The sequence below is a fragment of the Gopherus evgoodei genome, chromosome 5 (assembly GCF_007399415.2).
Source record: "Gopherus evgoodei ecotype Sinaloan lineage chromosome 5, rGopEvg1_v1.p, whole genome shotgun sequence".
Classification (NCBI taxonomy): Eukaryota; Metazoa; Chordata; order Testudines; family Testudinidae; genus Gopherus; species Gopherus evgoodei.
In genome coordinates this window covers 47,113,173-47,134,301 of record NC_044326.1, presented here as the reverse complement: position 1 = coordinate 47,134,301, position 21,129 = coordinate 47,113,173, and the positions used below count along the sequence as shown (strand labels likewise).

The 21,129-nt window shown below is 42.8% G+C and overlaps 1 protein-coding gene across 5 annotated transcripts in view; it reads left to right on the top strand.

Annotated features, from left to right (window-relative positions):
• ATP8A1 (ATPase phospholipid transporting 8A1) overlaps positions 1–21,129 on the top strand; it is a 254,637-nt gene that overhangs the window by 199,798 nt on the left and 33,710 nt on the right. For all 5 annotated transcript variants that reach the window (XM_030563157.1, XM_030563155.1, XM_030563159.1 and 2 more), the window contains 3 exons: positions 4,878–4,939; positions 16,459–16,515; positions 17,058–17,165. In XM_030563157.1, the coding sequence (XP_030419017.1) occupies positions 4,878–4,939; positions 16,459–16,515; positions 17,058–17,165 (227 nt within the window). The remainder of the gene's footprint in view (positions 1–4,877; positions 4,940–16,458; positions 16,516–17,057; positions 17,166–21,129) is intronic.

Here is a 21,129-nt window from a genome sequence, read left to right as displayed (position 1 = left end):
ACCAGGGCTCAGGCTTCATCTGCCGCCTTGCTGGCTCGTGTTTCTACCCACGAGACCTGTCGCGAAGCTCCATTGGTCCTCGGTCCTTACCTTTGCTTCGCAGTATGCCCTGGTTCAGCAGTCAAGGGAGGCTGTAGCCTCTGGCTCGGCAGTTTTATTCTGCCATATTTCACTCCGACCCCACCGCCTTTGTAAGGCTTGGGATTCACCTAACTGGAATGGATATGAGCAATCACTCGAAGAAGAAAAGACGGTTACTCACCTTTGTAACTGTTGTTCTTCGAGATGTGTTGCTCATATCCATTCCGCACCCGCCCTCCTTCCCCACTGTCGGAGTAGCCGGCAAGAAGGAACTGAGGAGCGGGTGGGCCGGCAGGAGTATATATGGAGCGCCATGGTGGCGCCACTCTAGGGGGCGACCTGCCGGCCCACTGAGTTGCTAGGGTAAAAGTTTTCCGACGAATGTGCACGCGCGGCGCGTACACCTAACTGGAATGGATATGAGCAACACATCTCGAAGAACAACAGTTACAAAGGTGAGTAACCGTCTTTTCTGAAGTCCAGTGTCCTTGTTTTGCTATTCTACTGTCCTCCTTTCCTTAGGATCTTGATTTCTATCACATCATAATCATTTCCTCCGAAGTTCCTGACTCCTTTCGTGTTCGCAACTAATTCATCCCTGGTGGTCAAAACAGATCCAAAATGGATAACCCCCTCCCCAGTTGTTTCCTCAGCTTTCTGAATCAGAAAGTTTTCCCCTACACATGCTAAGAACTTGAAGAACATATGCTTTTCTGTAATAGTCTTCCAGAAGATATCAGGGAAGTTAAAATTCCGCATCAATACTAGCTCATGTATGTTAGCTAATCATAGAATCATAGAATTGGAAGGGACCTTAAGAGGTCATCTAGCACAGTCCCCTGCACTCATGGTAGGACTAAGTATTATCTAGACCAGGGGCCGGCAATGTCCCTCCAGCCTGTGCCGATTCCCACAGCTCCCATTGGCTGGGAATGGCAAACTGCCGCCACTGGGAGCAGCAGGGGGCCATGCCTGCAGATGGTCAATGTAAACAAAATCTTTCATGGCCACCAACAGATTACCCTGATAGGCCATGTGCCAAAGATTGCTGATCCCTAATCTAGACCATCCCTAACAGGTGTTTGTCTAACCTGCTTCTAAAAGTCTCTGGTGGAGATTCTGTAGCCTCTCTAGGCCATTTATTCCAGTGCTTAACTACCCTGACAGGAAGTTTTTTCTAATTTCCAACCTAAACCACCCTTACTGCAATTTAAGCCCATTGCTTCTTGTCCTATCCTCAGAGGTTAGTGAGAACAATTCTTTTCCCTTCCCCTTATAGCAACCTTTTATGTAGTTGAAAACTGTTATCATGTCCCCTCTCAATCTTCTGTTCTCCAGACTAAACAAAGCCAAATTTTTCAATCTTCCCTCATAGGTCATGTTTTCTTGATCTTTAATCATTTTTGTTGCTCTTCCCTGGACTTTCTCCAATTTGTCCTAAAATATGGTGCCCAGAACTGGACACACTACTCCAACTGAGATCTAACCAGTACAGAGTAGAGTAGAAGAATTACTTCTTGTGCCTTCCTTACAACACTCCTGCTAATACATCCCAGAATGATGTTTGCTTTTTTTTGCAACAGTATTACACTGTTGACTCATATTTAGCTTGTGATCCACTATGACCCCCCAGATCCCTTTTTGCAATACTCCTTCCTAGGTAGTCATTTCCCATTTTGTATGTGTGCAACTGATTGTACTTTCTGAAGTGGGGTACTTTGTTTTTGTCCTTATCAAATTGCATCCTATTTACTTTAGACCAATTCTCCAGTTTGTCCAGATCACTTTGAATTTTGCTCCTATTCTCCAAAGCACTTGCAACCCTTCCTGGCTTAATATCATCCACAAACTTTATAAGTGTACTCTCTGTGCCATTCTATAAATCATTCATGAAGATATTAAACAGAATCAGACCCAGAACTAATCCCTGTGGGCAGAGCCATTCCTTGGGTATGGCGAATCAGGGTGACCGGCCCGAGCCCTGCACTTTGGGGGGGCGCACTTCTAATCGTGAGGAGGCAGGTGGGGAGGCGAAGTGGGTGGGTGAGCGGAGTGAGGAGGCGAACAGGTAGGTGAGCAGCAGGCGAGTGGGCTGGGCGAAAAAGAGCCCCCCACACACATAAGAATCTCCCCCACCCCTCGGTGCCTCCCGCCCTCCTGCGGGCCCCACCAATCAGTGCCTCCCCCTCCATCTCAGTGCCTACCACCTGCCACAGATCAGATGTTTTGCAGCATCATATGGCGCTGAGGGGGGGAGGGGAGGGAAAGGGAGTGAGGGAGCAGCGCGCTGGGGACTGGACGGAGCCAGGGGGAGCACCCCCTGGCAGATTAGAAACTCAGCACCTATGTCCCAGGCCCCACACACCCCTGGGGACGGCCCTGCCTGTTGCACCCCACTTGACTGTGAAGTCCTGATTATTGTCTGGGAATGGTTTTCCAACCAGTTATGCAACCACCTTATAGTAGCTCCTCCTAGGCTGTATTTCCTAGTTTAGTTATGAGTAGGTCGTGCAAGACATGCCCCCTTCTGCACCCTGAACTCCTCATTTCCGTATTTTCTTCCTCCAGTTGATGTATTTACTGTTCCCAGAAGGCTGAAAGGCAAAAAATCTTTGGCCTCTCCCCCTAGGCAAACTTCCAAGCAAACTCCCCCTATTTGCATCTATTCCATCTGTGCACCTCTCTTGGTCGTCTGTATATCTAGTGTTGAAGCAGGCAGGAACATCCACATCTATAACCTTTTGTGGCAGCAATATATAGCATGTCAGCAAGTAATAATAGCCCCAATCCCTCTATCTGTCAGGGTTTTTTCAATATGCAGTGTAGTTGTAGCTGTGTCAGTACCAGTCTTTTCACTGTCAACCAACAGAAGAGCTGTCACTAACAGCAGCTATTGCAACAATCACCAAACAACCTGAAGGCTGATTAAGCTTTGGGATTTCCTGTTTTCCTAAAATAAGGTTTTTGTCATAATTTTGGAATTATGTCAGTAAAAAAGTAATTTTATGATTCTTGACTATGACACTGTTGACATCCCGTTATCCTGATGAACCATTAGTGATTTCTTTTGAAGAGGAAAGACAAAAGTACTTCTAATGCATGATAAAACTAATTTCTGTTCCAGCCTTTTGTAAAAGGGATATAAAGGGAGTAAAATGAAAATAAACAAGTAAAATGTTTAAATTCACAAACAGTAGAATAATAAAATTAATCAACAGAATATCAATAAACCTAATGCAAGGCAAGGTAGCAAAAAATGGATTGTGCAGTATACTTTCTACTACAGACTGCAACTACCTGCCTGTTGAGTTCTGTATCTTTCTCATGCTCTCAACCCAAACTGACTAAAGAGGAAAAGAGCTCCCCTCTCCTTTTTTTTTTCCCCTCTGACTTGGCCATTATTTCTTTCCTTACTGCCACCCAAATTTCCCTTCTTTTTCTTCCCCTTTCTCACGACCTGTCTCCTCTTTCTTTCAGGTATCTCATCTCACTCCTTTTTTTGTGTCCCCTCCTTGCTTCATAAAAAACCTATTAAAAGGATTACATACAGTAGTGCTTCCTTTCCATTGCTAAAGTGATTGGGATCTGTACAACATAATAAACTTTCTGGTTTGGTTGCAGTGTAAGGTGCAGTTAACGCTGAACTCAGCAGCAACTGCACTGCAATATAGGATATGCTTCCATATTGAACATACACAAATTTCAGTGAGCACCAATACATCCCATTTAGGATGAGGAGTCCACTCAGAGATGCTTCAGTCAATTTGTTCGTTCCAGGCACAACAACACCTAAGTATTCTGGAGACTACAATTATCCTACATACTAAGACCCTTCAGAGAACTGTGATCTTAAAACCTGGTACTGCTGGAAGTAGACAATCAAGTATGTTCTCTATAAACAAGTGTGAAGGCACTGCTTCAAAATTCATGTAAAAGCAGCAAAGAGTCCTGTGACACCTTATCGACTAACAGGCATATTGGAGCATGAGCTTTCGTGGGTGAATACATGTACATGCATCTGACGAAGTGGGTATTCACCCATGAAAGCTTATGCTCCAATACATCTGTTAGTCGATAAGGTGCCACAGGACTCTTTGCTGCTTTTACAGATCCAGACTAACATGGCTACCCCCGATATTCAAAATTCATGTTTCAGGAAGCCTTGCAAATGTGCTTTTATATACACAGATACTTATGTTTGTGTATGAGGTAGTATATATACGTTAGTGTATATAAGATGTGTATATCCACACACAAACTTGTATACAAACACATTAAATACACAAAATCACAGAATTGTCCAATTTTGGCCAGCTCAAATAACAAACATTCCAAAAAAGAATTAAAATGCTAGGGCAGAAGAGTTGGCTATCCCTATTCCAGAAACATGTTTGCTTAGATAAATAGATAGGCAGGCAGACAGACAGTATCATGTCCAAAAATATGTATACTTCATATATGCCTTGAGAGAAGTTATTGTGTTTGTAAATTCTGTGATTAAAAAATATATTTAGCTTTTATGTTTCTTACATAATTTATAGCTGGAAAGTTCTGGAGAGCTAAGACATTAATAATTGCTCTCCCTGCTCTGACCAGTCACTGGTCACCACTACTAAAGATAACCTAAAAGGAATTCATTTCAGGAAATTCTACCTTGTCTTGTGTTGGGAGCACCAGACCCAGTGCCCAACAGAAAGAATCCTGTTAGACTATACCTTTACAAAAACAGAATTGCAGGGAATATCCCATAAATAAACCTTTTTTAAAAAATCATCATTCTTTTTTTTTTCTTGCAGGTACTGTATTTGGCAATGGTAAAACTTCAGACTACCTGCTCTTGGGAAACATTGTTTACACTGTAAGTCTTGCTGCCGTTGTCTGGTGTTCTATTAGCTGGTTATTTTTTCTAATCTCTTTCTCTTTTAACTTTGCTTCTTCTTTATTCCATATATGTATACTTAATAATGATATAATAAGGGAGGGGGGAGGGATAGCTCAGTGGTTTGAGCATTCGCTTGCTAAACCGAGCATTGGCCTGCTAAACTCAGCATTGTGAGTTCAATCCTTGAGGGGGCCATTTAGGGATCTGGGGTAAAAATTGGTCCTGCTTGTGAAGGCAGGGGGCTGGACTCAATGACCTTTCAAGGTCCCTTCCAGTTCTAGGAGGTTGGTATATCTCCAGTTATTACCTTTAAAAAAATGCCTATATTTTAAATATATGTTTCCAATATTATTTATCCTTTTTCTTTCTTTGTGTCAACCCTTCCATGTAAAAAACAATGTGGTGTCTTGAGAATAAATGGACAAATTGGATGATCCTGTGAGGTGCATGATTTGCAGACTCTGGTTCTCTGCCAACATCAAGGACTTGCTAGATGCTCCCCATGGAGGCATCTGAGTTGTCAGAAGTAACCAGAAACCTAACTCACTCACCTGTTACTTTCTTTTTGTTTATTAATTACGATTTATACTTTTCTTTAGTTTTCTATCCCCTGTACTAGGTAATGGAATAAAAACATGTTTTTCATTTTCTTAAATACCTCTCTCAACCAGCAACTGAGGGCTTCCTCGAGTCATTAAAAACAGCAATCTCATATTGTTACTTGCACTTCTTTTTCCCTTCCTTTCTTAAGATAGGAATTCATTCCCTTAAAGTATGTTCCTGTTTCCCTATGCACAGAACAAAATAAATCCTGCTAGAGAAGTACAAACATACATCCTTATCAGGCTCATCTCCTTTGTGAAATGGGAAGTATCTGAATTGAAACAGGAGGAAATAGTCCTGAATAATCAATTGTTCTTCAAGTGTGTGTCAGTGTGGATACTACTGTCAAGGTGTATGCACTGCATGCATGCGAGATTGGATTTTTTTTGAATGGCAGTATCTGTGGGAGCCATGTATGTTCCCTGTGCCTTTTTGTGTTCCCATGAAAAGGCATAAAAGCCAGAGTGGCTGCATTCCTCCCTCAGTTCCTTTTTACCACCCATGGCAGCAAGACAGAACCCAGCAAGTGTCCGAACTTCAGAGACCTTAAATCAGTTCTTTCAACCTTTTAACAAAGAATATTATTGTCATGCTTTTTCTCTAAAGGATGTACCTTTTTTAAAAAAAAAAAGAGAGAGAAAAACCTTTGGTCCCCCTGCACACCTTCATGCCAACTATCACAGCTTGTGGTGAAGTCCAAGCACTCAGGATGCGAACCTGGCCTCCTGCAGTGGACTGATCTCTATCAAGGATGGATACAGCCGATGCATCTTCTGCAGCCCAGCATCTCCCACAGTTCTGGATATCTGGGCTGCCCTCCTCACTCTGCAGCTCACTGGAGGCAGATCAGCATTTTGGCATTGCACGCTGTGGCCTTGTCCCCTCCACACCCACCAGATTCTCTGCCTCTACAGCAGCAGACAGTTTGGCTGCTTCAATTGCTCCTGCCTTCACCTTTGTTTTTTTTTTTCATGTCTTCCCCGTTCTTGGGCACAAGGAGCAATGTTCTTCTGTTTCAGCAGTCCTCATCCTCCATGGGTTGGTTAACTGTCTGGGAGTATAACCCACTCTCAGCCTCCTCTGCAGTATCTATCTCCCTACCAGCTCCTCTGCCCCTATGCAGGTATGACAGAACTGCCAAGAAAGCAGTGGCTCAAATCCAAGTCATGATCTGTATATGAGGCATCCTTCCCAGGATTGGTAGATGGCGAGTTGTGCCCAGCCTGCACCATCCAACCAACCCTAAACTCCATTAGGTCCCAGGGCTATGAGTCAAACAGGCAGGTAGAGTCCTCTACCCATCATGATTCATCCAGCCATCATACCAGCCATGATTCATCAGAGGAATAATGAATTGGGAATTCCAGTGCACAGCAGGACAAAGTTCCAAAAGCAAAGGAGGACCCTGACCACTTAACTGGGAGAGTAAGTCACAAGGGCCTCTACAGAACAGAGAAGGAGACTTGCAGGTTCTCACCGCCCCAAGTCTTAAAGTGAGTCCCGAATGCCCTGGGGGAAAAAAGCCGGGCTTCTAATCAGCCCCTCTCCCTTCCAAGTCAACCATGAAGATTCTGACCCAGGGGGAAGGGGAGCCAGTGGGGTATGATTCAGAGACAGATCCCTTGAGAGGGCTTCAAGCCCTAAAGAAGGCAAGCTGTAAAAGGCTTCACCATAGTACAGCAGAGCCTCCACACTCCCAAAGCATGCAAAAAGAGTTAAATCAAAAAACATAGAAAAGGGAAAAAGCTCAGAATATCTAGGAGATAAAAGTCCTTCAACTCTTCTTCCTCCTCCTCTTTTTTCCACTCATCCACTGAGAATGGTGAGCTATTGGACTCGAACTCTGATCAGGATTGGGAAAAAATACAACAAAGATTTTTTTGCCCTTCTGAGAAGTTCTAGACTAGGTGCAATAAGGTCGTCTCCATGATTCAAATCCAACTTGAACAGGCTCCTGAGAGTAAGTCTTAGAGTGAATTTCTCCCCTCAAAATCCTCCACCGCCACTGTGACACCCCTTAAGTCCTCCTTCCTGCTTTGCAAGAGCATCCCTCTCGTGGCTGGAAGATCTTAAAGTCCGTAAGGACAGAGATCACCCTGACTCTGTTTCTATTTTAAAGAAAGTCACCCCTAGCAACAGCATTAGATGCAATGAGGTTCTCAGCCCAAGCCATGGCTTCCAGCTCAGTAACCAGGCGCCACTGAGCTTTGATTCTGGAAAGTGGATATTTACTCTAAGCAGGTCCTCTGCTCAGCCAAGTTTACAGGCTGTCTGCTCTTTGGAGAAAAGCTGGATAAGGTGGTGGCTGACAGTGTGACAAAATCCAGACTGCCTCTCCCTTGTTCATTCAGTTTCCTCAGGAGAGAATATAGACCAACCTTCAGACAGAGGCGCTCCTTTTGCCCTTCATCATCACAGAAATACCAGCACAGGCACAACAGATTCTTCAGAGGAAAATAACTGAATCAGGGTTTGGGAGAAAAGTCCAGAGAAGTCAGAACCCCCACCAATCCACTTTATGTTACAGGTCACATAGGCCTCCACCCAGAGCTGAAGCTGGGGGTAGAGTTTCCCATTTCCTAAAGGAATGGTTTTCATTGATTACAGACAAGTGGATCAGGGAGATAGTGAGATAGGGATACTTCCTCAAGCTGCAGGCTCCATCTCATTCATTCTTCATCCAGGTGCCAGTTTCCAGAGACCCTTCAAAACACAGTGTGGTCCAGAAAAAAATATCTCAACTTCTGGATATAAGAGTGATTGAGTGGGTTCCCACAGGAGAAAGGTTCTGTGAATTCTATTCTATCTTCTTCATCATCAGAAGTTCACAGGAAGGCAAGGGAGAGGGGGTTGGTATCAGAGCCATACTCAAACTCAAAAGGGTTAACAAATGGATGAAGAAAATGAACTTTCGGATGGAGATGCGGGCCTCTCTGGTGTCATCCCTGTCCTGGGAGGAATACTTGACCTCAGTGGATCTAGAAGACACAAATCTTATCCCCATCAGATTGTGCCACCACAGACTTCTGAGGTTCACCTACAGCAGGAAACATTATCAGTACCGAACACTCCTGCTCAGCCTGTCCATGGCCTCCAGGGTTTTTAGAAAGATAGTAAAAGCAGCAAAGAGTCCTGTGACACCTTATAGACTAACAGACGTATTGGAGCATGAGCTTTCGTGGGTGAATACCCACTTCGTCGGATGCATGTATTCACCCATGAAAGCTCATGCTCCAATACATCTGTTAATCTATAAGGTGCCATGGGACTCTTTGCTGCTTTTACAGATCCAGACTAACACAGCTACCCCTCTGATACTAGAAAGATAATGTTGGTGATTATAGCCAGACTCAGGTTGAAGGGAATTTTCCTGTACTCCATCGTATACAAACATCCTGATCAGAGCTCCATTGCAACCAGCAGCGCACAAAGCCATGCCTCAGATGCTGAATCTTCTACAGGAGCACAGCTTCATCATCAATGTCAAGAGAAGTTCCTTGATTCCATCCACCAGAATAAGCCACCTGAGAGCGGAGTTAGATATCATCATAGCAAAGTTCTACCTATCATTAGAAAGGTTACAGAAAATCCAGGAATTTATCATCCTGCTCTGGAGCTGCAAAAGGCCTACCATAGCACTGTGTTTCCAACTACTAGGCCTCCTGGTGTCATGTGTAGGGATCATTCCATGAGTCAGTCACCCAGCAGACATCTTCAAGCCTTCATCCCAAAAGTGTGGGACCACTTCCCAGAACACATGAAAGATCAAGTATGAGTTATGACACATGTTCAATTCCCCACAATGGTGATCAGCCCACAGCAATGTCTGCAAAGGCATGCCCATCTGCCTTCCAGATCCTCTAACTCTCACAACTGATGCCTGCCTAGAGGGCTGGGGAGCTCATTTGGAGATCAGATCAACCCAGGATCTCTGGAACCCAGAGGAAGAGACTCACCGCATAAACCTTGTAGAGCTCAGAGCAGTCAAACTGGCCCTGCAACTGTTCCAGTCCATCCTAGCAGGGAACCATGTCCTAGTTCAATCGGACAATATAATTATGGTTGCATATTTAAACAATGAAGGGGGAACAAGAAATCTGGCACTACAAGTGGAAATAATGAGGTGGGTGGAGCCATTTCTCCTTTCCGTCAGAGTCATCTACATAAAATAGGATCTGACTGCTTCAGGGTCAACAATTCTGAGTGGTGCCTGAATCAGGTGGTTTTCAGGCTAATTTTTCGGATGTTCAGCCTACCTTTGACTGACCTGTTTGCAAATCACATGAACACAAAGATGCCAAAATAATTCACAAGGAAGGTAGACCCCAGATTTTTGGGGACAGATGCCTTATCACTAAGACTACGTTTCAGTTACAGGTATTTTTAGTAAAAGTAATGGACAGGTAACAGGCAGTAAACAAAAATCCACAGCCCATGATCTGTCCATGACTTTTACTATATAGCCCGACTAAAACTACAGGGGGCAGCTCGGGGGTGGGAAGTCAGCAGTGGGTGTGAGATACATGCAGCCCAGGGGGGACGTCTCAAGTACTCGAAGGGGGGAGGGAGGATCGCTGCCAGGGGGCTGCCACAGGTGCTGTGGGGAACAGTTGGCGGGGATGGGGCAGGTTCCCTACCTGGCTCCTGGGAAGCAGCGATCTCCAGCTACTAGCTCCACATGCTGCCTCCGCTCCGCCCCAAACCCCAGTTCTGCAACTCCCATTGGCTGGGAACTGCAGCCCGTGGGAGCTGTGGAAGCCATGCCTACAGGCGAAGGCAGCACGTGGAGTTAGGAGCTAAGGGAGGGGATCTCCTGTCACCCTTCCAGAGACCCCCCCCCAGGTAAGCACTGCCCCGCACCCCATCCCCAGTCCTGATCCCCCACACACCCAAACTCCTGCTGCTGGGAGGCAAGGGGGTCGAGACTGGGGCTGCCCAAGCTGCTCAGGCAGCTCCCGGGCCAGCCATATGGGCTGCTGCAGAAGTCACGGAAAGTCATAGAATCCGTGACTTCCGTGACAAACATGGAGCTTTACTTATCACACAGTTGACTGCAGGGCCTGCTGCAGTGTTCCCACCCTTTCCACTACTGGGAAGGTGGTCCAGCAAATAAAACAAGAATAGATTACTGTAATTCTGATAACTCATTAGCCAAGAAGATTTTGACTCTCAGATGAGATAGATCTGAACCTGGAGCCTCCACTCCAACTTTTGTGAAGACCGGACCTTCTCTTGCAAAGTCCTATTCTTCATCCTTCAACTAACAGCCTGGCTGTTCAGATGGAAGCACTAGAGGGTCTCAGTCTGTTGTCCAGACTTATTAAGACCATGCTTTTGTCTATGAAAGCTATGGACACTAAAAGTGTGCTCTTCTGTGTGGTCCAGATTCAACAACTAGTGCCAAAGCACAATGCAAATCCCAGAAATTCAGGGATTCCAACCATTCTGGACTTTCTCCAAGAAGGCACAGACAGGGCCTTTCAGCCCAGTACCATTGCGCATCAGGTATCTGCTCTTTACTACTATGCTATTTGCAGGGTCCTTGGGCTCCTTGGCAGACAATCTACAGGTAGCCAGATTCCTTGGAGCAGTCTGATTAGTCAGACCAGCAGTCAGGCCACTCTTTCCAAAATAGAATCTAATGCTGGTTTTGAGGGCCTTGACAAGCCATCTCTTAGAGTCTTTGACTTCAGTGTTGGCGTTTTATTTATCTATTAAGATTTGTTTCTCAATAGCTGTCAGACCTGGCAGCTTTATCTATCTAGCAGCCTTAGTAGTGCGCAGGACACCAGAATCCTTTCTTCCTAAGGTAAATTCCTCCATCCACACTTCTCAAGAGGTTGTGCTTCCTTCATTCATTTTCCGATCACTTTTTCCAACTGAAAAGATGTGGCACAGCTTAGATGTCAGAAGAGTATTGAAAATATATCTCAAGTGTACAGAATCAACAAGAAGATCAGGCCCTCTATTTGTGTCCTTCCATCCAAAATGTCAGGAACTCAGACCTTCCAAGTCCTTCACTGCTATGTGGATTAGATGATGTATTGTCATAGCCTACAAATCATCAGAAGTTCATGTTCCAGAAGGGATCAAGGCAAACTCCATGACATCCCTAGCAAACTTATGAGCTGAATAAGCAAGTTTGTCCACATCAGAAATTTGCAAAGCAGCATCTTGATCTACAGCTAACACCTTTATTAAGCACTATAAGGTGGATATTCTGTCTTCAGCAGAGGTCTCCTTTGGCAGGAAGGTGCTGCATCTGGCGGCCCAGAAATAAGTCTTTTGAGCAAAGAGGGGGATACTTCCTTGTTTCCTTTCCTAGCAAACATTTTTTCATAACCCTCCCTATATCGGTTCACTTCTTGCTACTTCCCAGATCTCCATAATTGTAGAAGACACTGGGATGCAGAATGGAAAATTTCTTATCAATAATTTCCTTTATGCTAGCAGCATCTCCCACAATTCTACCAACCCTATATGGCTCATGAGCCAAAGATCAGATACTAAGTGACATCATTACCATATGACTGTCTTTCTTGGTCTAATGTACGTAGTTATTTCATTACCTCTGGAGTATTTGTTAGTGATTTTACACAAGTTTTACAGCTTTGGAAAAGCTTGCAGCAAGTGGGAGCAGAGGGGGGCATGGCCAGAGCATGCAGTGGTGAAACAGTGATCAATCTCTGGTGAGCTATGGAGTGAGGAGAGCAGCCCAGACATGCAGAATTGTGTGAGACTGAACAGGAACACTAAGGGAGAGCCTCATCCCAGATAAGTGCTTGGTATGCTAGTCCTTCTCAGCCTGGACACGCAAGTCTAGGGATGTGCAGCTCAACATACATCTACTGGAGCAATTCATGTGGTTCACTTTGGACCCAACAGCAACAATTAGGACTAGAGTGACACCAGATAAACCAGCATTGACCAGCGCTCCCTCAAACTCTCTCTGTACTCTGGGAGCTGTGAAAAGAAGGTGAAGAGGATATTGGCAGAGTCAGTGCTGATGACTGCTTTGGCACCAGTTGTCTCAGCATCAACAGCCCCATCGCTAGTAGTTCTGGCACTGGCAATTCAGGCTTCTGTACGAACTGCCCGAATCAGCTCATGCAGCAAAGCCAGCACCTGAAACCACTCATAAATGGGATAGGGACTCTCATAGCCAGTCTGAGCATAAGCATAGCTCCTGGACCGAGGGGAGCTTCTGGAGAGAGAACACAGAACACCACTCTAAGGGCAAAATCCATTAAGCAGTCAAGTAGACCAGCACAGATCCTCATACCAATGCCCATGATGGGCAAAGCAAGGACCTCAGATATTCTGCAGGGGCATCCATACCACCCAGGAGACCTTCCCAGTACTGAAGAGCTGCCCAGCACTGGAGCTGGTACCAGCCCGATTCCATCCCTTGGGATAACCTTTCAGTAAGAAAATATATGCCTCCTCCCCATTGTCAACATATTATGTCTCACCAGCATCAAGCAAAGATCCCTCTTCCCCTACCATCAGAGAATGAACCCAAAGAGGGTATCAGGGATTCCCTATTCAGAGCAGTGCCCCAGCTGGTGCAGATATGGCTCTGGGCTGGCAACATCTTATTCCTGGGTCTGACAGCCGGAATATCATCAACAGAAGAACCTAGGTACCCCAAGGGATGCCTATCTTCCACCTCCTTAACTAATCAAGCCACAAATGCAACATCATAGTCTTTAACTTCTCTCAGGGTCAAATAGCAAAATCCTTTTGCTACTGGAGTTGTGGAACTGTGACAAATGCTGTGTTGACTGATCCGGTGGGAAATGAACTGGGGGTCTCCAGAGCAAAAAGCAAGAGCTGTTATAGCTGGAGTGAAGGCTCTCTAGCTGGACCTCTAACAGGCTCTCTAGCTGGACCTTATATGCTTTGCCGATCGGTCACAGAAGGAGACCTGTAACACACACTTACCAGTGGATTACAGTACTATGTAGCAGCTGTTCATTTGGTTTATAGAAAACTTAATTCCTTTTACCAAGCTTCCATGGAACTTTTCTTTATTCCAAAAAAGTCCTAGGATTTCTGAAACTAAAGAAGTGTCTCGGAAGAATAAAGTTGAACAGTTCCAATGGATGGCGATCATTACTATTACTTGTTTAATAAACTAACTTACCACAGATATTGATGTAGCCAGGAAATTTCAAATGGGATCTTAAATTCCTATCCAGGCAGGCAAAAACAAAACCACCTCTACAACTTTTAAACATATTTTTAAATTAGCTTGACTTCTGTGGTGCTAAAAAGTCTACACAACATATTTTTGGAGCAGACTCCATTAACATGAGGGGCTGTTCCAAAGCCCATTGAAGTCAATAGAAAAGATTCCCTTTGACTTCAGTGGGCTTTGCATCAGATCCTAAATGAGCAACAGAGATAAGAGGATCTCCACTGCACTCCACTGGGTGCAGTGGAGTTCAAAGTTCTTTAGGTTAAAGATCACAAGGGAAATCTAAATTAAAAATTATAAGTACATATATTAAAGATTCTGAATTGAACAGGTTGGTTATACCAATTACAAAAACATGAAATCACCTTTGTCCAGCTTGTCCTCGTCCATCCTTCCATGAACACAAGTCGACGCCACACCATTCTGTTTTGTTGTGAGCACATTATTTCCATTTCTGGGCAAAATGTTTTGTCATGGGATCAGCCCAGTGCATTTTCAGTCTGCCCAGTGGTCACTTGTGCTCTCTGGAGATCCAGTCACTGATGCAGGTTGTCCACCTATTGTCTTGCCTGTGGACTACATGACCCGCCCATCACCACTTTGCATCGTACATCACCTGCACCATATCAGTCACCTCTGTACACCTTCTGGTCTCCTCATTTAGTATATGGTCATGGAGTGATATCTTACACATTCGCCATTCCATCGCTCTCTGGGTAACAGCGAATTTTTGTTCCTCTGTTTTCATCGTTAACCAGGTTTCCACTCTGTATATCATTACTGGCACACCAGTGGAGTTAAACAGTTCCTTTCTTTTCTTCATGAGTAATTCATCATCCATCAGAGACATCTTTATTTTATTGAAACTTTCCTACACTGCATTTTTCCTCCTACTGCATTCCCCTTCGAATGAGTTGTCTCTGTTCAGGTGCCGAACTGAGTGGATGTGGTCAATTGTTGAATACCCTGAGTGGAAACCACCTTGTTCTCTGCTTTTGTACATTTCAAGATCCTTCTTAATCCAATTGAGTATGACGTGGATGAAGAGCTTATATGCTTGTGAGAGGAGTGTGATTGCATGGTAGTTGCTCACTTCTTCTGGATTACCTTTCTTCATAAATAGTACTGTTTTTGATTTCTTCCAGGCATCCGGAACATGCTTGCTATTAATGTAGATGGTGAACCATTACGCCAATGCTTTGAAGAGAGTATTTTTCCATGCTTATGAGATATTCTGGCCAAATATCATCCACTCCGGGCTCGTCCATCTCTTTATGTTATGAACTGTATATTCAATTTCTTCCACATAATGTCAGGAACTTCTTCTATAGCCTGTTGTCTTGACAGTGTATGCTGAACATTGACATGCAAGGAGTAGAGATCATTGTAGAATTTTGTACATATTTCATTCATCTTGCACCTTTCCATTGTCCTTTCACCATTTTCATCGTTCAGAGCTGCCGGGATAACCTGTTTCAGCCTAACAGCTCTTCCTACCTCTTCAGACTCTCATTCTTTTCAGCCTCCTTTCTCAATTTCTTCTTTCTGAAGTCTTTGTTGTCTTCTTTGATCTTCATGTGAATTAAAAAAGGAGAGAAATCTGTTATTTTTCTTTAATTAGTCTGATTGTCTGTTTAATTAGTCTGATTCTTTCAGTGTTCTGTATTCTTCGCCCATTTTTCCTTCTAATTTCATGTGTGCCCTCCTCACCCTCTGATTCACAGTTTCCTCGCTGATCCTCTGCTTGCATCCCAGCATTTTCAATGCCTTTGGTTTCTTAGCTGCTGAGATTATCTGCAAGATAAACTCTTCATAGTTCTCATTGATGTCCTTGTTGACTTTATACTCGAAGAGGCATTTGCACAGGAAGTGAGTGAAGTGCCATTTTTGCTTTAGTTTCTAGCTTCTCTTGATTCGGTCTTCGTAGGCATTGTCAACACATAGTTTTGAGCGCAAAATACGATGGTCTGAGTCTGTGCAAATGATTCGTTCTCCTATTGTCACTACATCGTTGAAGATTCTTCTGGTATTTGTCAATACATAATCAATCTGATTCAGTGTGACTCCATATGGGCTTTTCCATGTCCACTGCTGACGTCGTTCTTTTTGAAATATCGTGTTCATATGTGGTGCCAGTTTGCCTCTGCGAATGCAACCAAATATGCACCGCGATCCTTTCTTACATCTTTACTGAATTTTCCCATGTACTTTTCATTCTCACAGTCCTTTCCACTTATTATTGCTTTGAAGTCCCCTTGTATGATTGTGTAGATGGATCTTTTCTGCATCACCTCCTCCAGCTCTTTGTAGAAATGTTCCATTTCTTCATCTTCCACTTGCTGCATGAGAGTATACACCTGAATAATTTCATTCATTCATTCATTCATTCATTCATTCATTCATGTTTTTAAGAACAATTAAAAAAATGAAATAATAAATGAAATAGTAATACTATAAAAAAGGAATGAAAGTCATGTTTTATAAGTTTCAAGATACCGTATGCATGATTGCTATTTAATGGGACATAAAGTGTATAATAATGCACATGATTTTTTTCATATGCATTACCATTAAATGTTAAACATAAGCCCTTTGTGGGTCCTTTAATTTTGAATTCCTGTGTTCCATTAATAGTCTGAGGACAATCAGACTAATTAAAGAAAAATAACAGATTTCTCTCCTGTTTTAATAGTTTGTGGTGATAACAGTGTGTTTAAAAGCTGGATTAGAGACTTCATATTGGACCTGGGTAAGGAAATGCTTATTATTTATGCTCTCAAGTACTACAGAAATATGTGATAGATTAAATTTCCTTATTACATTATTATTATCATTCAAATTGTGCTATGCACTATATAGTATCAAGTAAAGATACAGTGTATACCTCAAAGATCTTATATATACTCTGAAATGACAAAATATTGTGGGTCAAAAACAAATGAAAAGCAATGAAGAGGAGGGACTTAGGACAAGGAATAAAATAATATCACATGGTTATGCAGTAAAGCACAAGTTGGATGTTATCACTAAACTGTATGGGAATTTTTTTAATTTACTTTTGAAAATAAGTATTATCTTGCTCCAACTAAAGGGACCCTAATAGTTTTACCATTCGTTTAGCAGGCACAGAGTTGGGTCAATGCTGGGCACTTTTGAAAATCCCATTTGTCAGAAATGCACTGTAAACTTCCAAGGAAAGAGACCATCTTTCTTAGAGTGTTCTGTATAGCACTGAACTCATTATAGGAACTGAATAAATATTAACTATGTTTTGATTGTTCTGTTTTTCAGTTTAGCCATATAGCAATATGGGGAAGCATTGCACTTTGGGTAGTGTTTTTTGGAGTCTACTCATCCTTGTGGCCTGTCATTCCTATGGCACCTGACATGTCCGGGGAGGTAATGTGTGTCTTTTAACTAATCTCCAAATCTCTACATAAAATGTGGTTGAAATGTTCACTTAGGGTTTGATCTTTATTGGATTGCACTGTTTGCTGCAGGGACAGGAGAAAATTGTGAGGATTTTTCCCAATATTTGAGAGAAATTTTGAACATGCCATAGTGTATTGGGCAGGCTTCTCACATATCTATAGATTTATCTAAGTCTAATTGCTCTGTTATTATTGTCTTGTTAAAGGAACATAGGTTTGTACACTTTTATAAGAATTAGTTCAGCGGCAGCAGAAAAGGGTTCTCTATGTGACTGCATCACACAGCAAAGTGGGAGATCAATACCTAACCTAGCTGTAAGATTGATAGTACAGTAAAAGCTGTTTTATCCAGCATGTTGGGGACATGGGGGGTGCTGGTAATCAATTGGGGATTGGGGTGCCAGATCCATGGGAAACTCACCTCAGGTGGCTCCCGGCAAGCAGCGACCTGTCCCAGATGCTCCTAGGCAGAGGTGCAGCCGGCGGCCCTGCACACTTCCCCAACCTGTCCCGAGCACTGGCTGTGCAGCTCCCATTGGCCGGAAACCATGGCCAATGAGAGCTGCGGGGATGGCTACTGCTAGCGGAAGCAGTGCACAGAGCTGCCTGCTGCATCTCTGCCTAAGAGCAGCTGGGACAGGTCGCTGCTTGTGGGGAGCCACCTGAGGTGAGCGGCCCCCAGATACCACACCCCCTCCTGTTCCCCAAGCCCCCAACATCCAAACTCCCTCCCAGAATCCACGCTCTGCACCCACTCCTGTGTCCCAATCCCCTGCGGGCCCTGCGCCAACCAAACTAAAAACTGGACTTTCAGTGAAGATCAGAAATGCCGGTTTATAGAGATTTTAGGTTGGTGAAGTGCTGGATAAAACAGCTTTTACTGTACCTTGGCAAGTTTTAATTTTCATTGAGAAAGTTTCATGCACCTTAGTGAACTAAAAATTCTGACACTGGAATTATTTGGATGGGAACTGTTTTTCATATATGGCTATAACTGCCGAAGTACTTTGGTTAATATAAAGTCTTTCTTTGCAACATGAGAAGACCAAACATATTTTTTAACGAAATCTTAAATTTTGCAGAAATTATTAAACTCACCAAAAATGTCAGAAACCCAAATCACAGAATCCATTGACGTTCATCCCCCTAGTTTTCTCCTGTTATTTTGTTACTTAGAGTGCATTATTGTGCTCCATTTTTAAAACTTTTTAACTGGAATTTTGTATTTCTCTTCCAATTATATGCTGAAATTTTTTAGTATTGGTCCAATCCTGCAAACCATATTCACATTTTCCCCTTCTACTAGTTAGTTCTTTAGACAAAGTAGTGTAGAGGGCTGTGCTGCAGTGCTTGAAGGTTTTGGGTTCAAATCTTGATGATGATGTTGCACATTGGGGAGTTGTTACAATAACACATAATAGAATTTGGTTTGCCTTTCTTCTTTTTTTAAAAGAAACTAGGAAGCTAAATATAGGAAAACCATGTTAAATTAAAGTTATTTATTTAAAACTCTGTTGAAAGATGTTAATTTGTGCACTGAATGAGGCAGGGAGCTTCTGGAAAAAATAATACATAATCATGTAATTAAAGACTGCCTACACACAAAGGGGCCAAATTAAAGTTGCATGGACAACCTTAAATCATTTTCAAACCTTTGTCACCTGAATAACTTTATTTTTACATTTTTATATGTGATATATGTAGAGAGAGAGAGAGAGAGAGAGAGGGATGGATGGTGTCCCACAAACATATTACCAGCATGATCTTAGGAGGGCCCCATTGCTCACAAATAATGAAGCAGATCATCTTAAACAACTGCCATTAAAACCATCTTATTACATCATCATGTATTCTTTAAATGCCACATATTTGACAGAAAAACTCAAGGGGGTATTGTAGGCTGGGAGCACAAAAAGTATATGGCCATTTCACTCCTCTGCAAAGAGTGCAACATGCTTTTTCTGTGTCCAGTCTCCTTTGGAGAGGCTAGTACCACTAGAAGCATGAACTTTTGCTCAAGGAAGTATAGTTTATCACACAGCTGTGCATTTTGGATATCCCCACTACTAATTCCACAAGTCCAGTGTTATGCCAGGGTATAGTGACCAGATAGCACGTGTGAAAAATGGGGATGGGGGCAGGGGTAATAAGTGCCTATATAAGACAAAGCCCCAATATCAGGACTGTCCCTATAAAATCAAGAAACTGGTCACACTATGCCAGGGTAAAAAAAATATTTTCTGGAAAAGATGAGATAAAATTTTGGATGATGGAAAATGTTGAGGCAGATGAAGCATTTCCAAAACAGAAGTGCTATCCCTACTGAAAAATGTTCCAAACTTTTTGGCTCATGATAATGATCTACAAACCCACATTTATGTAATTTAATTTGTTGTAATGAAACATGGTTCCTTTGCTTGTTTAGAGTGGGATTAATAAGATAATTATTTTGTTATTAAAATCAGTTTGTATATACATTAGAAAACCTGCAGTGTTCCTAAGTCCACACATTGCTTTTCTAAGAGCTTAGGAAATTTTGTACCAGCTAAATGCTAGATTCCTGAACTGCTCATAAGTAAAGTTTTCATTTTTGGAAGTCATCCATCGGATTTCTCAGGTTGTTGTCTATGGCCAAAGCCAGTCCCATCCACTGACAATGTGGGCGCAGATCAAAGTCATGACACTGTTGTATTAATTTAGATGGACTGTGTGGACCCAAAGAGTTAAAGGTGTTAACAGGACTCTGAAACTGTCCAAAATTTTAAAAAGTTAAACTTTAAGTGTTGGGGTTTGGTATACAGAGACCTCAGCCTCCTTAGTGCTATGGCAAACACACAATTAAAAATATTTTATCCCTTTATTAAAGATAGGTAGGGGAGGAAAAAAACAGTTAAAGCTTTTGAAATGTTTAAAGTATTAAGTAAGGCTTTCATTTCAACAACATCCCTTAGTTCCTTCCCCTTCTGCTGGACAGAGTCTTTAGAAGGGAAAAAAAGGTATATTTGACAGTCTCTTAGGTGGTAATAACTATGCTTTTTGGGGGAAAGAGAAGTTAGTTAAGATGGGCTGGAGCTGATGTTGCTGCTGCTGTTAAAGTCTGATCCCTTTTCCTAGAAGACAAAATAAAATAAACACATACAAAAGGGGGAAGAGGAAAGGAAAGCAAAGATAGAAAATGCAGCTTCTGTCTCTGATGTTAACTCTCACTTGCAATTTCAGCTGCTAGAGAAATTCAGGCACAGGTCTTATCAGTCACTCAGAAACCAGGCAAACTTGTATCAGCATTGGGTTATTTAGAACATTGAATTTAGAGGCCTCTTTTTGGTCACAGACTTACAGCATTATTGGAGAATATACAGTCTTGGCCAACAAAGCCTTACGATGTCTTTATGAGACAGCAGGTTCGGTGCTTGGGGAGAGGCAACTCTCCCCACTGCAGCCCTGAGCGTCACTTAATAGGCAGCTGCGTGGCCATGCAGCTTAGAAGGAATTTAACCCCTGGTATAGGTAAAATTGTTAACAGGAGGAACAGCTAGATGTAGCCAATACCAGTGGGTAGAAGGCTTTGCTTCCCCCTACCTCAAGCCCTCACCATCTTTATCTTTGGCATTCTTTATGCCCTTTATTTGATTTTGAACTTTGTGATTAAGCACATTAAATTTCATTTTCCACCTCTTGAGTCTGTCCTAGTGAGTAAAGCAACTATATCATTCTCAGTCTTAGCCACAGATTCTAACATAGTAGAGCTTGAAATATTAAATGCTCATAGGAAATTGTCATAAGATCTCTTTTCTACCATGTGGGATTATAGAAGTAGCAGAAAACCTTACGATTTCAAATGAAGAAACTTGGACATATAATGTATGAGAGAAAATGAGGGAAACATTTCAAAATTTCCTGTAACCTCACAGTAACTTTCCAGTCTGTGTAAT